Consider the following 19,029-nt stretch of genomic DNA (forward strand, 5'->3'; position numbering starts at 1 on the left):
GGATTACAAGTAAATAGATGTTGTCGGCTACAAATCCTATATCAAATATTGGAACAGTGGAATACTTCCGCGCCTAGATTTTCTGGACCTCATTACAAGACTGAAGAAGGAAAGACACAACAAAAACTAGTTGTTAAATATTCGAAACTCTTAGAGAATTTTTCCTTAATTTCAGGAGTAATCTTCTACTACTGTATGAGAGGAAGATTTCCATGGCAAAAAGCATCCATCATGTGTAAACCGTATTGGGAATGGGAACAATGGTTGAAACGGAAAAATCCAACGTTACCAAAACGATGGACGCCGTTTAGCGAAAAAGCATTGAAGCTCATGAAAAAGTGAGTATAAATGAATAATTTTGGGTAATTTTTCCTTTTTTTTTGTCGCTTACTCTTTTTGAAGAACAACAGTTCATTATTGAAAACGATGCGGTCGTTTCTGGATGAATCAGGAAAGAGCGGAATATTTTAACTTCAATTATAGTTCTTAAGAATAATTTTTACTTGATTAAGCAAAAAATTTTGCTACACCAGCTATAAATCATTCCTGAACTATCAGATAAATTTAGTGAATTTTCTAAATTGAATTCTACATCTACATACATCTATTATCTTGCATCGTTCCCCTCAAGACAAAAATAACATTTAAAGAAAATAAAAATAATCAAATGTCTTCCAAGTCAAAAATAACTTTAACAAAAATAGTAATGATTAAATGTATGAAAAGTGTTTCTGTTTAGGACCCTCACTCCGCGGATAAAAGATCGATGGACAGCAAAGGATATGCGAAAATGTATAGCAAAGGAAAAATTGCTGAAACCAGTTAAGGTAGAGGAACCTGTATAGCACAATTCTTCATTTTATAAATTTTTCCCTTGAATGTATTCACCCGGCACACAAGTACCACATTTCTCCCATAAATCCACGCTCAACTACCTTGTTACTTCTTCATCACCTTATTTTTACATCATTTTTTTTTCTTTGTTGAGCATTAAATTGTCCCACGGATTACTTTTTCGTTTGCTCTCTTTTACTATCACTTTTTTTTTCCAACACATTTCTTCGAGTTTTGTGATGCTTGCATGTATATACTTTACCATTTTTCAATATAGTTTTTATATCATTACACCAAAATGAAGAAATTTTGTATTTATTCCTCGTCGTTCCACTCATTAACAATGGAGGACATTTCGTCGGAGAACAAAAAAAAAACTAGATAAATGTCGTGATTATTGTATCGGTGTCGTTCGAATCGTTATGAATCGTTGGAAGTTAAAAACGTCATCCATTCAGGTGATCATATTTTTTGTTGTGATTTTTGTTTGCTGTGATTTCACATTTGCATGCAATTTTCATTCCAATAGCATAACCCTTTGAAATAAGCCGGGAAATTAAAAGCCTGATAGAACATGTTTAAAATGCATGATTATGTTATTTATGACTATATTTTTCATATTTACTATCGATTTGTTTTCAGGGTGACGATAATGATGTTTTTGTTTATGTGCCAAGCGAATTTGTCAAGGTACGCAATATTTTTCAATTTTTTTTTCGTTTCCTAGCAACTTTTTAAGAATCATCCTACGGACAGCCGTTAGCCCCACCCAGCACGGGCGGTGCACGTGCAAAACGTCCACAAATATTCATTCTATTTCCAGCATGAAGGCAATGCTAAAGGCGATGGGAAAAAGAAAAGCACTCTACAACATTGGATTAATACCACATTATCTGCAATGGCTGAGATCAGTGAACAAGTCGTGTCAGCACGTGATGATTAAGATTTTCTAAAAATGAAATCCGTATGAAAATCCAGAACAATATGCGCCGCTTTAAAAAGCATTATTCTTCTAATATATACCGAATTCACTTTGAATATGACTATAATACGACGGTTATTGATTTGTTATGTTATGTTATTTGATGGTTGTGTACGAATTTAATTTTTCCCTTGTCTTAAATCAACGCCACACAGAGTATTTTCGTGCTTACTGTAAAACCTCGTCCTTTAATAACGGTACTGCTCAAAATCCCTTAACAACGTAAAAGAAGTCTGTTTTTTTTCGTGCACTAATCGATTCATACACATTTCATTGTACATTATATCACATTATTGTACGTATGTATTAGTTTTATACGCAAATTGTGAATGTGTTGTTGATTCCTTGCAACAGGTCACTTGTTCTAGTCAAAATATGAGCAATCGATTGAGAGTGCTATCCATATGTATGTGTCATTGATCATTTTTCCTCCTTTAACTAATTTTTAGAGACTTTTTTTGAGAAGAATATCCACGTAAATGTATTAGAACGCTGTAAAATTCGCTTTAGGCTGGATAATGTGGCAGAAATCCCAGCGGCTTCCATCATTTCTCATTTGTACCTTTCGCTGTGTAAAATTAATTTTCAGGATTTTGAGGCCAAATTTTCAAATGAGGTCAGCAGCTCTGATTGGTTAGTCCCGCCCCTTTTCGGTCGTCATTTTATTCAAAGCCGTAGCCAATCAGGTCATAGTATGTAGACCTCTTTCTACATAGTAATTTAGAAAGAATGAAGATGGTCCCGTTGAGAAATTCGGTAAAATTATTCATCTAAAAAGAAAAAAAAGCATACGTAGAACGATTCCTCAGAGTTTCGTTTTCTTCTTTTCAATATTTTTCACTTTTTTTTTGGTAATATCCTATTTTTTTTAGACTTGACGCTAAAGACAAAAAAATAACTATTCCGAAGTTGCTGATCTTCCTTCTATTTTTAACAACTGAGATTGTTTTTCTGAAAAAAAAATGTAGGCACTTGTTAGCTAGTTTATTTATAGTTTGTCACTTATTCAAGAACCCCGACGATTTCTTGAAACTTACAAGGATTCCTGTAGCGTCATATCCAAGAACAATTTCACGAGAAAAAAATCGTTTAAACAAAAACACCAGGACCTCTGCCACATTACCATGGCGGAACTTTTTCTATTAATTAAGCTAGAAAAGAGCCTTTCATTCTATTGTCTGCAATATAAAATTTGCCTCATTTTCATCCTACTTACTATCCTATTTTATGCATATCATCGCTCGAATTTTACAAATTTTATTGTACAATTGAAAATAACATTATTTGAATTGATTGTTATTCCTGTTTTCCTGCAACAAATAACATCCAGATCCATCCAAAAAAGTCGCTGAAGTGAATAGAAAAAAAAAGATCCATAGCGATGATAGTTCTTTCTCCGACATCCCCAGGCATGGATTGTCAAAGTATGGTTGCTTTCAGTTTCCAGGATACTGTATTTAATAAAGTACGCAACAGTAGGTACTTCTTGATCCAAAAATTACTCCCTTCTCCTCACCACATAGGTATGATAGTGAGGAAAATGATTTTCCGTGGACGAACTGATGAAGAAAAAAGAAGATTTGAAACAGTAGTTGTTCAAGTTCATTGTCTTATTTTCATTGTATTTTTATATGGATTTTAAAAAATGGATAAATCAGCTAGGATCTCAAATGCTCCCGAGATGGCCGGATTAATGTGAAGAATAACTAAAGAATTATGTCTACTAATATCAACTGATATAAGATAATATGTGATGATATAGTGCAATTATGAAAAATTTATAATCTTAAAATTTTTAGAGATTTATACGGTGGGGGTGAAGTAAAAAAAATAAGTTTCTTTTTTTAATATTAGTGACAATGTCCACAATGTTTTGTGAGAAACAACGTTCCTAGGGCGAATGATCATCAACGATGCGTTTCAACTCGTTAGCGGTTGAAATGCGAAACGAAGTTATTTCGTTTTGTTTTGCGGGATTATTCCGGAAATTCTTCCCAGCGATTTCATGCCAACCTGGACGGATCATACGGTATTTACATTTTAATTTAATTTCTGTTTTAAACATTTCACGTATTTTATGAGAGTACGATTCGTCCAAAAAACACTTATTAGAAACCGATCAACGAGAAAATCTCCTTCCATTCTTTCAAAGTAAATTCCAGATCCACTTTTGGTTTTTAGGTTTTATTACAGATTATAAGATATTGCAAGAAATTAACCTATATCATAGAGAAAAAATTCAGTTATTTATCGGTTCAAGTTTTTTTTTATTAATACAGCTTTATTCATGAATTAACTGTTCTTAATTTCATTGTTATAGGACAAATGCATTTTACAAACGATTATTAATTATCGTTGTTTACAGCTAAAATGTAAATAAAAATGTTAGGGAATCTTTGGAACTTTGGCCGAGAAGAGAAATAAAATTTTTCCTCCTTTTGAAAGTTTTACACAAAACATCAAGACAAGAAATTGTGTATTGTTGATTAAAAATCAAAATTTGTCAAGGAAGACTTTCAAAAAAATTTTCATAACTGGTGTACGTCAGTTTTAAAGCGGAATAATATAAATTTTAGATTCTTCCCTGCTATTTGCACTTTTCAATTCATACCGACGAATTGACAGCTGAGAACAGTATGCGATTCCCGGCTAATTTACACTTGGATCATCCATCGCTCGAACAAATAAGCATCAAACGAGTGAAAAGTGTCGAAAAGAATTGTAAGCATATTTATGAGTATTTAAAGTCTTATTGGAGTAGCAGCAGTAATATTGTAACGCTTAGTGGATGTGTCCTTTCTCAAGCAAAGCTTAAACAGATGGAATAAAATAAACAGAAAATTCCAGAAAATGTGTTGGATATGTATGAAAAGACCATGCATGGATGAAATCTTTTTTTATTTCTTGGATCTGATCGTTATTTGACTTAGAATTTCAAAGAGAATGAAATTTTTGAGTTCTTGTTCTGGAATTATTCCAGACGGAAAGTGTGTATCAGTCTCTATCCATCCATCAGTCTCTAAACTTCAGCAATAAACCAATCTATATATTATTGGCTATCTATTTGTTTTTTTCACATTGCCAAAGCGTACCATATCCAAAATAATTATTTAGGATTAAAAAATTTAAAAAAAGGCGAAATTCTAATCAAACAATGCCACGAAAAAGTTCTAATATAAGTAAATACGTACAATCTCTTATTTTTCAGTAAAGCCGAAAAAAGTAGTTGTTAAAGAAAATAAAAATAAAGAAATAATGATAAAAAATAAACAAAAATAGTTATCGAAGATGGTAAATATCCTGATATATCGAAATTTCTAATTTCTTTCCATGAGGAGAGGACAGCCGATTGATCCAGCGCTTCTTGAGGTCATAGTGATGTCAGAACTGCTACGCTACAATAGTGAATAAGACCAAATTTTTCCCGTATTTCTTTGTCAAAGTCGAGAAAAAAATCTTTTCCAATACTTCTTTATTTGCTCGTTATTTTGTTAATAACTCTTGCATTTCGCTGGATTTTTATAACCGACGTAAAACAATCTTTGTTATCCTACCTTATGGATCCGATTTGATCTGCAGTCGATAGCCGAGGCGGCGGTTACCTGGACAAGTGAGCCATTTGCTATTGATCTGTCCTCACCTACTGGTCGGTTTTTCTCTCTCTGAGGAAAAAGTCCTGAGTTTTTCCTGGGATTGTTTTCCTGGAAAATTCTGAACTTGTACTGTCCTGGTATTTAATCTTCATTTAATCTCTACTTCTTAATCTCTATTTAATCTAGCATATTTTGACCTCTATTTTCATTACTTTTTTTAATGTCACCCGTGAAAATTTCTATTTCTTAGATGCACTTCTTTCGTGTCTCTCCTAGAAAGTTTTCTAGAAGATCAAAGAAGAAAAATTAGTTACCTATCTACCTCATAATAAATTCTTCTTTTCTTATTTCTCTCATGTGATTCCAACCGCGAAAACAAAAAAATTCCAAATTTTTTTCCTACTCTAAAATATACTGCTTAGCAAAACCGGAATGCACTAAAAGTATTTTCTTCCATTCACACAAAAATTTACTTCGGACTGATTCTGGGATTTTACTGGGCTTCAAAATTTGCGCCAGACAGCATTCCTCCAACTTTATGCACACTTTTGAAATGTTTTCGTTTTACATAATTGAGCTATTTCTGAAAAAAAAGAAAGATCTTTTTTTTTTATTTTCATGCTTTTTTAGTGGATACTGTAGAAACGAGTAATACTTCTACGCCTACATTATTCTAAGAATCCATATGAAATTTCTAGATATTTTTTAATCTTTTGAAGTACTGTACAACACAGTACGTACAATGTATGTAAGTGTTTTCTTTTTCAAATAATAAGAGAAATATAAGGTGTATTTTAGGCATTTTTCCTAGTATTGGCTTGATTTTCATACGAGGACAACTGTTTGAACAGGACAACAACAATATCGATCCAGAATGCGATGAAAATTCAGGTGATTCTGCACTACAAAATTCCCTTTCGATATCTTTTCGATATCTGATTAACAAATAAAAATCTCTTTTAATAGCAAAAATATTTTGTGTGGTGTTATTATTTGGGGTGTTTACTAACAACACTACTAACAACACAACTATTTGGGAATGATAATTTATCGGTGGGATTAATATGGTTTATTTAGCAAATATTTCTTATCTTTTTCTTTTCAATATGGCATACCTTTACTTAATTCAAACTCGCGCAGAGAAAAAAAAATAGTTTAATGCTATTTTTCCAGCTATTTTTCCTTTTCCCCAAGATAATGTTTTTGGTTTTTTTTGTTCTAATCTAGTTTTTAGTAACTCTTAGATTAATATTAATTAATCCACTTATTCACATATTTACCCTTTAAAGGATGATATAGAAATTTTCCAACTTATTCCCTTCTTCTTTCCATCACACGCAAAAAACGAATTCTTTACCCTAATATTTGTTTACTCTGAATTCTCAGAATATAACTGAATAACAAAATACAGGATGATGTTTCCTAAAAATTCTCCCAGGATTATCCCCTAAGAAACGTTGCATGTAACTGTATTTAATCTTCTTCAACGTAAATGTTGTTTATACTTCCGTATTCCACGTCATTATAGGATTGTTCGAATGCGTGCAGATGGTACGACAACAGTCTGGGACCGCCAAATCCAGACAAACCCGGATCGACTCCTCCTGCAAGCAGACGATTAGTAGTGATGGTATGATGATGGCTGAATTAGAACGTCATCGCTTTTTCAAAAGTGAAGAAAGGCGAATTTGTGGGGGCGAGAAATGATTTTTTTTATTAAGACAATCTTCTAGGATTTGCTTCTTTACATTTTGGATAGCAATGAAATTTAATTAAGTAATCTAGATCCGCATTTAAAAAGCATCTAAAAAGAAGCGACGTTTATTCACCATTTAACCACATGTATTCACATATTTATATTTATATTTATTTATGCAGGTGTTCCTTCTCAAACTCCATATAAAAAACAAAGCTTATGTGACTCTTCTGATGAAAGAAAATAAAATGAGACTTCAAGTTTGTACTCTAGTATCCTTAACACTCAAATATTTAGGTTACCTAATTTTTGCGTACAAAACTATGGAAGACATGTGCACGAGAAATTTTGCTGCAAGCTGGAAAACGTGGAGTGGTGCGAGGCTACTTTGCCAACTTCTTCCTGACAAATACAATGTTAAACGGTGAGCTCTGGAGCAATGTTCATTTTTTAGTGACTTCTCTTAGATTTAGGAGTTTTTTTTTCGAACTTTTCCTCATCCTTTCTCTGTTACAATCAATTCACCGTTTCGTCGCTTTCATTACATCATTTCATTAATTATTATTTTATAATTAGGTATTATTTGTTTTATTTTAGTATTCAATTTAGATGAAATACCTCCTCCATATATCTTAGTTTAATACCTGTCTTTTTAGTAGAATGTCTCAGAAGTTGAATAATTAGAACTACAGGACTACCACGATATCACCACTAATACAATTTAAAAATCCAAGATATCGAAATGAAATTTTTCAAGCTTTCGAATTTTTTCTCAGTGCTTTTTTTTCGTGAAACATTACATATGCAGAATATTAATCGTTCACAAACAGAAACTCCCACAAAGACAATCAAGAAAAGGATAAATTTCTCAGAAAAATAGAAGGCAACTACAATGTATTTTTTTTCTTGAAAATTTTATTTTCAAAAGTGACAGTTTCGGCTACTAAATTGTGTAAACTTGCGTAAAGTTAGGTGAAGCTGGCACCTTTCTTTTCTTCAAATCTCAAAGAATTTCAGGATAAAGTTTTGCAGAAATGAATTATCTCTTACCATGTGTACGGGAAGTGTATTTCACCGGACAGTCTCTTTTTAAGGCTTTTTTCCTATTTGTGGATACCAGTTTCAGAACTTATATTTCCAAAAAAGAAATTCCTGAGGGCAATCCGTGAAACGAGTTTCTGTCAACTGAGTTATGAGTTACATTCTTTATTAAAGTCCGATCTTATTATCCTGTATTTTAGCCTCTCATTCTTTCGCAAAGTTAGCGGACGTACACAATTTTTTTATATCCTAATTGCACAAATTGCAGATCTTATGGTAAGTGAGGATTTTGCTGTTACTAGTATCCAGGTACTCGGAATATACATTATTATTTTTTTTAGAAAGATTGTGCTCCAGCTCTTAATGTACTCAACTGTATAAAACCGAGGATTTGTGCTTTTGTGGGTGCTTATCGAATAGTAACATTTAAGGTAAGTGACGTCAGTAACTTATTATTTATTGTTTAATTTAATTATTCACTTAATCATTAAGCACTTCGCTCAAACCTCACTTTTGCCACATCCTCATTCTCAACTTTAAAGTTTGAAATTCTTTTTGAGGGCTATTTTTCAATGCAGTTTCCCCGATTCCCCGATTTTCTTCGGTTTGCTTTGATTTTTCTTGCTACAATGATACGATAGTGAATAGATGTAAAAATTGACGAGCAGTAGAGTTTGGTTTTTATTTTATTTATCCTTCTATTATTATTTTTACTGTTATACTGCTACTATTACTTCTATTACTGTTACTTTTTATTACTAAAAACTAGGTTGATGCGAGTCTTTGTAATGCCCTCAACGTCTCCGAAGACCAACATATTTACGCTTATACCACATCGTTCAAAGTCACTTACAGTAATCACACAGGTAATAAGGAAATTGGCGAAACTCCTTAGATTACAAATATCACCACGTTTTTTACTTGATCTTCCAGCATTTGCAAGCTATCCAGGATATACGGAATTTCGGAGCGATGATGAAAAACCTATCAAAAAAGACAGCCACAAGGAGGAAACTAATCGAAAATCCGAAGAAACACAAACTGATCCAATCGATAGACCTGCGATGCGAAGGACATTGCCAAGGCAAGGTTTGATCTTGCTCCTCGCAGAAATGCAGTTTTTTTGTTCTTCTGGATGCTTCACCTCAGAACTTATGTTTATTTATTTATTTATCGAAAACACCTAAAACTGTTTCACGAATGTTAAGCAGAAATGGTGGGACCTACTGTAATTCCGTTCATATTTTTTTTGTTCCGAACTCATTTAAAGTTTTATCGGTGCATTCCGCAAGAAAAAACGAGAAATCCCAACACCGAATCCTTTTTTATTTCCGGAATGTAACACAAAGCAGCTTTCTTTCTTAGAACAGCCCGGAATTTATTTAGGATTATTTAATTAACGAATTTATTCAAGTTAATTTAAACACCAACCGGGTTAACTGAGTTTTTTTGGTTTTCGGTTCTTAAAATACATGTATTCAGCAAATGTTCAGGGTAATGATTAAATGAGAAAAGTAAGAAAAAATTATTTTCACTCCAGGAAAGTTCGTTCTTAAACTAAGTATTCCCAAATTAACCCTTATCCAGAAGCTAAGCTACGATTCCTACTACAAAATTGCGACAAAATAGGAAAATTGGAAAAACAGGAGATGATCATTGGTTTCTTGATTGAAATTCGCATCTGAAATTCCGAACTGCATTGATACAAGGGGTTTTATTTTGTGGTTATAACTACAAAATAAAAAAATTCAGTCTACAATAAATGATTCTAACAGATAAGCATTAAAGCGCCAGATTAATTGATATTTGCAAAGATATTTCAACAGACTTACTGGACCAAAACAAAATACAGAATTCTTATTCCCTTTTATTCCATTTGGGACCTCCTCGCCTACAAATTTGAGACCGACCGAATTTGAGACCTACGATAAATACCTCTTGCCACTTTTAACTCATCGCTGCCTTGCTTTGTACGATCGCTTTGTTTTATCTCCACATCTGCTGTTTTACGGTTACACATATCGTCGCACTATAAATAAATGGTGCCTTTAATCTTGACTTTCAGGACCATATCCATTTACGATTTTCCGTCGATGAAAAATTCCATGGAGAATCCGCGTAAAGAATCAGTAAACAGGCTTGTCTCTGAAATCACCGTCACTCATCATCAGGATATCGTTGACGAAAGAAAGGATAATTGTTCTCGTGAACTTATTCACGACAAAAAACTTTCTCCAATACCAGTTGCCCTCGTACATCCACTTCCTAGTTCACCGACAGGTTTGTTTGGTATATGTACAACATACTGTATCGAAATCCGGAGAAAGAAGAGCATTTTCAGGAGTATGGGTGAGAAAACAGCCGAGAAGGAAATATGGATGTGTGATGTTTCACGATATTCACCCGTCATCTTCTAAACAGGAAGAACGAAAAGAAGAACTTCCTCTGGATGTTGACAGTAAAGTCGCAATAGAACGGATCATCGAGGTTTGCTACTAAATTGTGTGGGGAAGAAATTTTCTGAATATGTGAGAAATATGTAGCAGCTCTCTACATGAGCCCCAGAATCCGTTTGGGACCGATTAATCCGTCAGAAATATCCGGAATTCTTAGGAGCGATAAAAGTAATTTATGGAAATACGAACAGGAAGCGCAGTATTCCAAATATTCTCTCTCATTCTCATCCCAGTTTATCACCAACAGAGAGGTCCCATGGAATTATTAGCCAGAGGAAAAAAAACCAAAAAAAAACCTTATGTATCACCACCGAGTGAAGCACCGGTGATGCACCAGAGTGTCATCAAACTATAGACTAAACAGCGGAGCACTACTTGTATCACCAACCGGTGGTACACCATGGTATCACTGATCGGTGGTTCACCAAGGTATCAACAACCACCAAATAAAAATCCAGACCTTGTGTATCACTAGGAGACGGGACACTGCGTGTATCACCATCACTGCCCAAGGAAATCGGCGTTTTCTTGGATGTACAGCATCAGTCCAAAAACATTCGGAACATCTTTTGCAATATCGGATGTACAGAGGTTGAGTGCAAAAAAATCGGGAATTCGTGATGACACCAACGATACGTGGATGCATCACCGCTCAATGATACACCCGCGCGTCACCAGCGGGTGGATGCACCGGTGAATCGCAGTCCTGAGGGTAGCACCGTGCGCAGCCTGCCAGGACGTTATGTGTATCACCACCCGGTAGTGCAGCAGTGTATGCAGAATTACAGAAATGTGTATCACCACCCAGTAGTGCAGCAGTGTATGCAGAATAGAATTATACATCACTAGCCAGTGTGAAACTGTGTGTATCAACATGCAGTGGTGCACCTGAGTATCACCAGCAGCTGGGGTGTCGTCATCTGTCTCACTAATCAGCGAATCACTACGTTTCACATCACTAATGCCTCTGGACCGCAAACTTGTTGTGGTGCTCCCTCCGCTCGCTTTCACTGATCAGTAGAATTTAAAAGTAGTGACATTTTCTGTAAAATTAAATTCCTACTTTTCTCTAATGAAACTTTTCTCTTTTTTTTGAAAGAAATTTGAGCATTGGTGATGTGGTGATTCCATAGTTTTCTTCCTGAATGCGTCAATACTATTAGGGTGTTCGGAAAGTATCTGCAGAAATGCGGCAAAATTTCAAAACAACACAACTTTTTAGCAACATTTTATTATTCGACGAAATAATCTCCATCAACATCGACAACCTTCTGCCAACATCTCACAAGATCACGGATTCCTTTGGCGTAGAACTCCGGCGACTTGGAGGCGAAGAAAGCCCGAATGTCATTTTCCAGGTGGTCACGATCATCGTAGTGTTTCTTTTCCAGATAATGCTGAAGCAATCGGAAGAGGTGGTATCGCTCGGGGGCACGTCCGGGCTGTACAGTGAGTGCATTAGAACTTACCATCCGAGCTTCAGAATTTTCTGAGAAGTCTTCTTTGCGATATGAGGGCGCGCGTTATCGTGCAGTTGTCGAGCTTGGGGTGCTCCTTGCGGATCTTGTTGGTCAGTCTTTGCAGTTGAGCGCAGTAGACCTCGGCAGTAACTGTCGTGTTGTCCGGCAGCAGTTCGAAACAGTAGATTCCATGAACTCCCCACCAGACTCTTAGCATGACCTTCTCATGGATTTCACCTTTCTCGAAAGGGTCCGGCATTTCATCGCCAGCGCACCACTCACGTTTGTGGGTGTGGTTGACGTGCAGGACCCATTTTCCGTCTCCATTGACAATGGTATTCAGCCAGTCAAATCTGCGGCTTCTGTAGAGCAGCTGAGTGCAGTTGTCCAGGCGTCTTTGGCGGTTACCGTCGCTCAGTGCATGTGGGAGCCACTTACCGAGCTTTTTCGCCATTCTGAGAGATCGCAGCCCATTGCTCACGGTGGACAGCGAACAGCCAAGACTGGCAGCAAAATACCGCACACTTTCATACGGATGCTGCTGCGCCAGATTCTTCAGTTCGTCGAACGATATTGCAGTCGGTCGACCAGAGCGAGGCTCATCTTTGAGTTTCTTGTTTCCGTCTTTGAAGTGCTGGAACCAGGCACGCACAGACCGCTCAGAAGGGGCTTCAGTGCCGAATACTTGACTCAAGTTTCGGTGGGCTTCAGCAGCGGGGTGGCCAGATTCGAACTCGTAAAGGAGTACGTGTCGAATATGGGTGGAATGTACGGCCATTATATGTTATGTGTATACAAGCAGTAGTGTCTTTATATAATATAATTAAAACGGGAACTTCCAGAACACCTCGAAAAATCTACGCTTCTGCGAAATTTTCGGCAGATACTTTCCGAACACGCTAATACATTTGGAGAGTATTCAAACTTGATTTTGCTCCTACATTTTTTGGATACTGCCACAATTTGGGAACATAATTCGAACTATGAGTTTTTCTCCCCTTTTTCCTCAGCGGAGAATTATGTGGTAACATGAAATGACGTGAACATGACCAATTTAAACAGCCACTTCCATGCGTGTTTCCAATTCTTGAAGGAAGGATCTGACCAACCTAATGCGGAAAACGTGCAGAGAAACAGACATCCGGAAGAGTACATAAGGGGAGAAGAAACATTTGCAGTTTTTACGGTAATGGCACGTCTCATTTACCTCAGGACAAATTCACTTAGAGTCATTCTGCGGTACTACCGCACCTCGGCGAACCAATTCGACACATTGGGACCCGTTTAGAACCGATTTTCTGCTTTCTGTCGTCGACGCACCGAGCACACGCCCTGGGACCCGTCTCACGTCTTATTCTGGAATTTCATACAGATACATCTCATACTATTTCATAGATTGTTTCGTAAATATTTCATATACATGCATTTTTATAATTTCATACGCGATTTCATATATTTTCATTATACGGTCACATAACGTGACAGAATAACCCCGTTATTACATATCATGATATATAATGTTCCTCATTCCCGGAAATTCCGAGCGACGGATTGATTAATTCTTCGGAAACGGAATTTGGGACACAAGTTAGTAGCGGTGCTGTATTCTAAGTTCACGTTGCCTTGCTATATGTCATCTTTTCTCGTTATTTGTTGGCCGTCATATCCATGAAGTCACATTAGTTCATCCCAAAAACATCTAATTGTTATTGTTTATCAACAGCACTCCTGCTATCCATAATAATTACTATCCATATTTATTGGAAATGCAAAATTACGTAATTACGTTTAGGTTCATCTCATTTTCTCGAACAAACCTTACTCGATTCAAACCATATTTTGGTATTTATACGTTCAGAACGGTAGAAATTATTTTATGTTGATTTCCTCCAAGAACGAAATAAAATTTACAACATAATTAAATTTATAATAGGAATTGTGATCTGAATGAAAAGCCAAAGCAATAGGTTTCGTTTTAGGTGTGTCAGAATGGTCGTTATGCATTCTGTGCATTTTACAGTAATGCATAACTATAGTATCCGTCTAACTCATTTTTCTCGCACAAATTCAAATTTGAAAGAAAAACCGTAAAGATTATCATTATCCTACCACTAGGAGCTTCACGAATTCACTCAAAGGAATGAATGCTTCTTTCTTCTATTTCTTATCTTCCTAATTTGACATGAATATTTTTCAGGAGTTGTTGAAAGAAACTCTATCTTCATCTGACGATGACGTTTCAAAGGATATACGGAAGTGAGTCTAAAATATTGCACTGTAACTTAATATGGAGGTGAAAGAGCGCACTCAATTTAGTTCCTGTGAAATTTACTAACAAACTACCGTAAAATTCTTCCCTTCTGGACAATCTTCACCATTAATATTTTCCCGGTACAACTACTCTTCTGGCTCCTTTCCTTTCTCTGATTTATTGAACAGAAATAATGAAGTTAGTTGAGAAACTGAAGGGTCGTCTCTTTTTTGAGGAGAATTCTAGGAATTCCTGGCCATAACCACCCGAGCTTGCAAAACCAATCTTTGGGATGCGGGAACCGTGCGCTCATTTAAAGGAAGCACATTTCCGGGTGCAGGTGCCTAATGAAAATGAGTTTGAGGCCACGTCGTGCTCACTCCGAGGTCCGTACGATGATCGAACGAAGGAAATGGGAAAACGATGATGATGGTCTCTTGAGAAGACTGAAACTACTTTACTTCAACTCACCAGATTATACCCGTGAAGAGTTACGTGCGAGTGACTCCGACTGACTTTGTGGATTCTTCCTAACAACGCTGCTATTGTAGTAGAGATCATCGCTGTGTACTATGCTTCGAATGCTCCTTGAATGAACTTATGGATTCATTTTACTACTGTCAACATATATAATTTTGTCAGAGTTCTTTCTGGACTAAATAACCCATGCTAGATGGTTTCACACAAAAGGCAGAAATGATTACGGTAGAAATCCTATTAACATTCACTGAGAAATAGATTCCAGATAGATTCCCCAGATTTATGATAGACTCCGGATAATTCGAAAAGTTCATTAAATGAGCAAATGATCCGCTCTGTTATTTTCTCATTCAAATGAGGTGCTTATTTTTATTAGAACCGTGTCCGGTTCCTCACTGAGTCTACGTCTACTCCGAGTCTGAGTTAATTAACGTTAAGTACTTCACAACTTTTCTTCAGAGAAGTCCATGCTCAAGAGAACCACGTCACTCACCACCTACATCCCTCCAGAAATTCCTGCTTTGCTGAGTCTTAAATTTCAAATGCTCGAGAGAAAAAATTGGAATGATTAGTGGTCCAGGTAACTCCCAGAAAAATAAGCGTTCCGTTTTACTGTTTTTTTTTTCGTATTTTTACAGATGAGATTCAAATTTTATTCAGGCATCTTAGAGTAAAAACTTGCGCAAAATTTGCAAGTAATTAATTTATTATCAAAAATAATTCACGGGATAAGTATGTCGCTAATTATCAGAAGTGAATTAAATTTTGAACGAAAAAATGTGTTCGGCTCATTTTGACCCTCTATTACACATTTCACATTCGAGATTCCTTGTGTCCTATCCGGTTTTCGATTGGAAATACTAAAGCGGACGTAAATTTCCTCTATGTCATGGATTTTAGCTGGCGGCAAGGATTTGTTCGCTCGTTTGACAGCAGCATATACCTCCCCACATTGGTGGCTAAACTTCGAATCCCCCTGTCTACGAATCCCCCTGTCTACACACTGTTCTCCTCCCACACACTCACGCACACGTACAGACGTGTTTCTGGAAGAGATTTAGATTAACTAGTAGTGTACACAAATTCTAGTCACACGTGATTCTTGTTGTTTACTCTTTATGGTAAACAAAAGGCGGGTCCCGCCATTCATTCTCATATGCTTTTTTGGTAATGTTTGTTTGTCACTAAAGCATTAGTCGCAATGGGATTTCTCCGAACAGCGGTGACTTTGATTTTGACCTATATTTTTATTCACTTTATTTTACGTTTCTAAAGAAAACTTCGAGAACGTAGTGACGTTAAAAATGCAGTAGATCAAAAAATTGTAAATGAATGAAGTAAACAGCAATGCTTATCAAGCTACCGTTTTTCACTGATGTTCCATATTTTCTGGATCGTGTGCTTAAGTAATATTCACTGAAATATTTATTTATATAAGGAAACTATTAAAAGAGAGCATCCATACGATCCTTGGAACAAGTACTATCGAAGAACCTCACTTTTATGAATGTGTTGTGCATCTAGGAAAGGCTCGAGGATCAGATACGAAGTAATCCTCATTAAACATCTTGTTAACTCCTTTTTTCTTCTTTCTCCTCAATTTATGGATCGTTTTGCTAACTTTTTAATATGTTTATCTGAGCTATATTTATTTACAGCTTATCCTGGATTAATATACGATCCTGTATCATAAAGCAACTCATAATCTTGCGTAATTTTTAAAGGTAAATAGGGACCATTGTTCTTAAGCTGGGCAAAACTATCAGTAAAATTGTTTTTAAAGGTTCTCTGGATATTTTATAAACTCTTGTCGACCAACAATTATCCATTACTGAGCACGTCCGCTCACTATTAGGCGTCATATAAATGCTGGCAGAAAACCTATTTAAATTTTCCTCTGCTTTTTTTTTAATGCTTTTCGGAAGCATGGTATCCAGGTGCTGAGTAAATATCTGCAGACTGGAATTTTTGAACGGAAAATTTATTGAGAAAAGAATAATATAAAAATGAAATGAATGAATAATATAATGATAATTTAATCTAATGGTTTTGCTCTAGATAAGGGCTTCATTCACTGGCTCATATCCACCGTTATTTCAGGACATCGCATTGAACTTTCTGGAAGAACCTACTGTTTTTTCGTTAAGCTTGATGCGAGCAAATTTCAGCGCTTTTGATCCTCTATTTGACAGAGTATAAAAAAGCAGGACTCAAAGATTTAGATAACTCGTTTGGTCGAGTTTTTTCTAAGACTACTGTGGATTTTCAAATATCGACAGTGAGCGTCTCTAATGGCGAAATTCGAATGAATTCTCATCAAGCGCTCATCCAATTCGGTTTCTGTGGATAGGTTTAAAAGAGAAAAAAAACGGAAAAGAAATAGAAGATGCAGAAATTAGGTGCGAATTGAGAGGTGATGTGTTCACGGATTTCCATGAGATGATGTGCATGGAAATTGGCAGCAGCCATTCTCATGTGATTAACTTCTTGTCAGAGATCGGAAATTTTCGGATTTTCACGTTAGTTGTGAAAACAACTCATCATTCAACTATCCTAGCAATTTTTGTGTTGCTAAAAATAAAAAAAACTTCTATTTTCAGTTGTTTATCAATGTTTGCCGTTTTTTAAGTGATTTAAAAGTAAAGTAAAGTAAATCAAAAGTTTTCCAGAACATTAGCAGATGAAACAGCATTAATCGTTTGATTCTCATGTCGAATTTAGAATCGTAAATTGCAACAGTTAGAAATTTGTGCATCTAACGAAGCATTTCAGGAATGAATAAAGAAAAATTGTCCAATTTTTCTTATCAGCTACTGTATTTGGGAACCTCACTCGAACGCCTCAAAGTTACATGTTTTCCAGAACATTTTCAGAGGAGGAATCCTTAATCCTTAAGTTAAAATATGCATCCGCTTAGTTTGCTGCATCTGCATAGTACTCACGAGGAAAATAAATTTATTATTATGACTTGAAAGACTTTTATAGTGCATCAATTGATTTTTTTCAACACTTATAAATAACTCAGAACAGAAGAAACTCCGAAATTTTGCACATTTTTACGATTGAAAATATGTGTTTTAAAAAATATAAAATACAACAAAAAACATGCAGAAATTTTCTCATGATTTAAGAGAGTCTCTGGAACGATATGAATAGTATTTTTAGTTTTTTTTTTTTTTTTTTGAAGATAGCTTCGTTTTTCTCTTCTCTGATCTATCCGATCAATTGTGCATCAAACATCTGGTGTTTTTCAATGTAACGGGAAACAAAAGGATATTTTTTTTCCTTATGAACGTCAAAATAGTTGCTATTTTTAAAGAAAAAAATGATGTTTTGAAAAACGCTTATTCATGTAAACGAAAAGTTCCGAGCAATAACATCATTAAGATCACTCAAATGTTTTTTTTGCTAAATTTTGTCTATTCATTCTAAATATATTTTGGTAAATTCTGTTATAGAGAAATCTTAAATTTTGCTGTTCAGATTTTACTCCAGGAACAAATGTGCAGATTAAAATTCTTTAAGTAATAAATTCTGCTTTCAAATTAGTAAAAAAAATTTAAAAAATATTAAAAAGAAGTAAAAAGTAATAAAAAAACAAAAAATAATAAAAAGAGATGCAATAAATAATAATAATAATAATAATAATAATAATAATAATAATAATAATAATAATAATAATAATAATAGTAATAATAAAGTAAAAAATGTAAAAAAAAAGCTACAGTAAAATATTTCAGAAATTATTCGTCAAAAAAATTGCAAATGCGACCACAAAAATATATGGTACATATGCATATCTAGTTTATTCTACAGCTATCCATTTAAACTTCATTTGAACAGTTACAAAAATATGTTTTTTTAATAGAATTCCATTTAACAAAAAAAACTTTGACAGCCTTACTATACGAAGGGTTAGATCACAGTTATCCAGAAGATTTTTGTGAATTAATTCAGATTTGTTGCCATAAAATATTAGAGTTTAGTAAAATGTAATTTTTTTTCAGTTGCACTACAATAAATGGTCTTTCTTTTTATTTTGAACCCAAACGTTTACGAGCTCTGTAACTACATTTTTTTTTTACTAAAAATGACTACAGTGTAGATGATTTTACGTGAAATCCAATAGTATTAGCCAGTGCTGTAGTAAAATAAATTAGTTCAATCATACATCTAAGGTAAACAAGAAATAAATCCATTAATAAATATTCTGGATGGTTTCCCTTCGAGGATTTT

At 35.0% G+C, this 19,029-nt stretch overlaps 2 protein-coding genes across 4 annotated transcripts in view; both read left to right on the plus strand.

Annotated features, from left to right (window-relative positions):
- RB195_026129 (uncharacterized protein) overlaps positions 1-1,777 on the plus strand; it is a gene marked incomplete at both ends in the record, with an annotated part of 34,831 nt that extends 33,054 nt beyond the window's left edge. For all 3 annotated transcript variants that reach the window (XM_064214545.1, XM_064214543.1, XM_064214546.1), the window contains 4 exons: positions 176-338; positions 740-827; positions 1,477-1,524; positions 1,658-1,777. In XM_064214545.1, coding sequence (XP_064070424.1) covers positions 176-338; positions 740-827; positions 1,477-1,524; positions 1,658-1,777 — 419 coding nt within the window. The remainder of the gene's footprint in view (positions 1-175; positions 339-739; positions 828-1,476; positions 1,525-1,657) is intronic.
- A 2,675-nt stretch (positions 1,778-4,452) lies between these two features.
- Positions 4,453-14,828, plus strand: RB195_026130 (uncharacterized protein; the record flags this gene model as incomplete). Its single annotated transcript, XM_064214547.1, has 12 exons — positions 4,453-4,537; positions 6,208-6,300; positions 6,938-7,039; positions 7,403-7,529; positions 8,347-8,422; positions 8,488-8,577; positions 8,916-9,012; positions 9,080-9,230; positions 10,212-10,426; positions 10,488-10,633; positions 14,260-14,318; positions 14,678-14,828. The coding sequence occupies 12 exons, from the start codon at positions 4,453-4,455 to the stop codon at positions 14,826-14,828; spliced, it is 1,392 nt and encodes a 463-aa protein (XP_064070428.1).
- Positions 14,829-19,029: the final 4,201 nt, after the last annotated feature.

The sequence above is a fragment of the Necator americanus genome, chromosome X, assembly GCF_031761385.1.
Source record: "Necator americanus strain Aroian chromosome X, whole genome shotgun sequence".
NCBI lineage: Eukaryota > Metazoa > Nematoda > Chromadorea > Rhabditida > Ancylostomatidae > Necator > Necator americanus.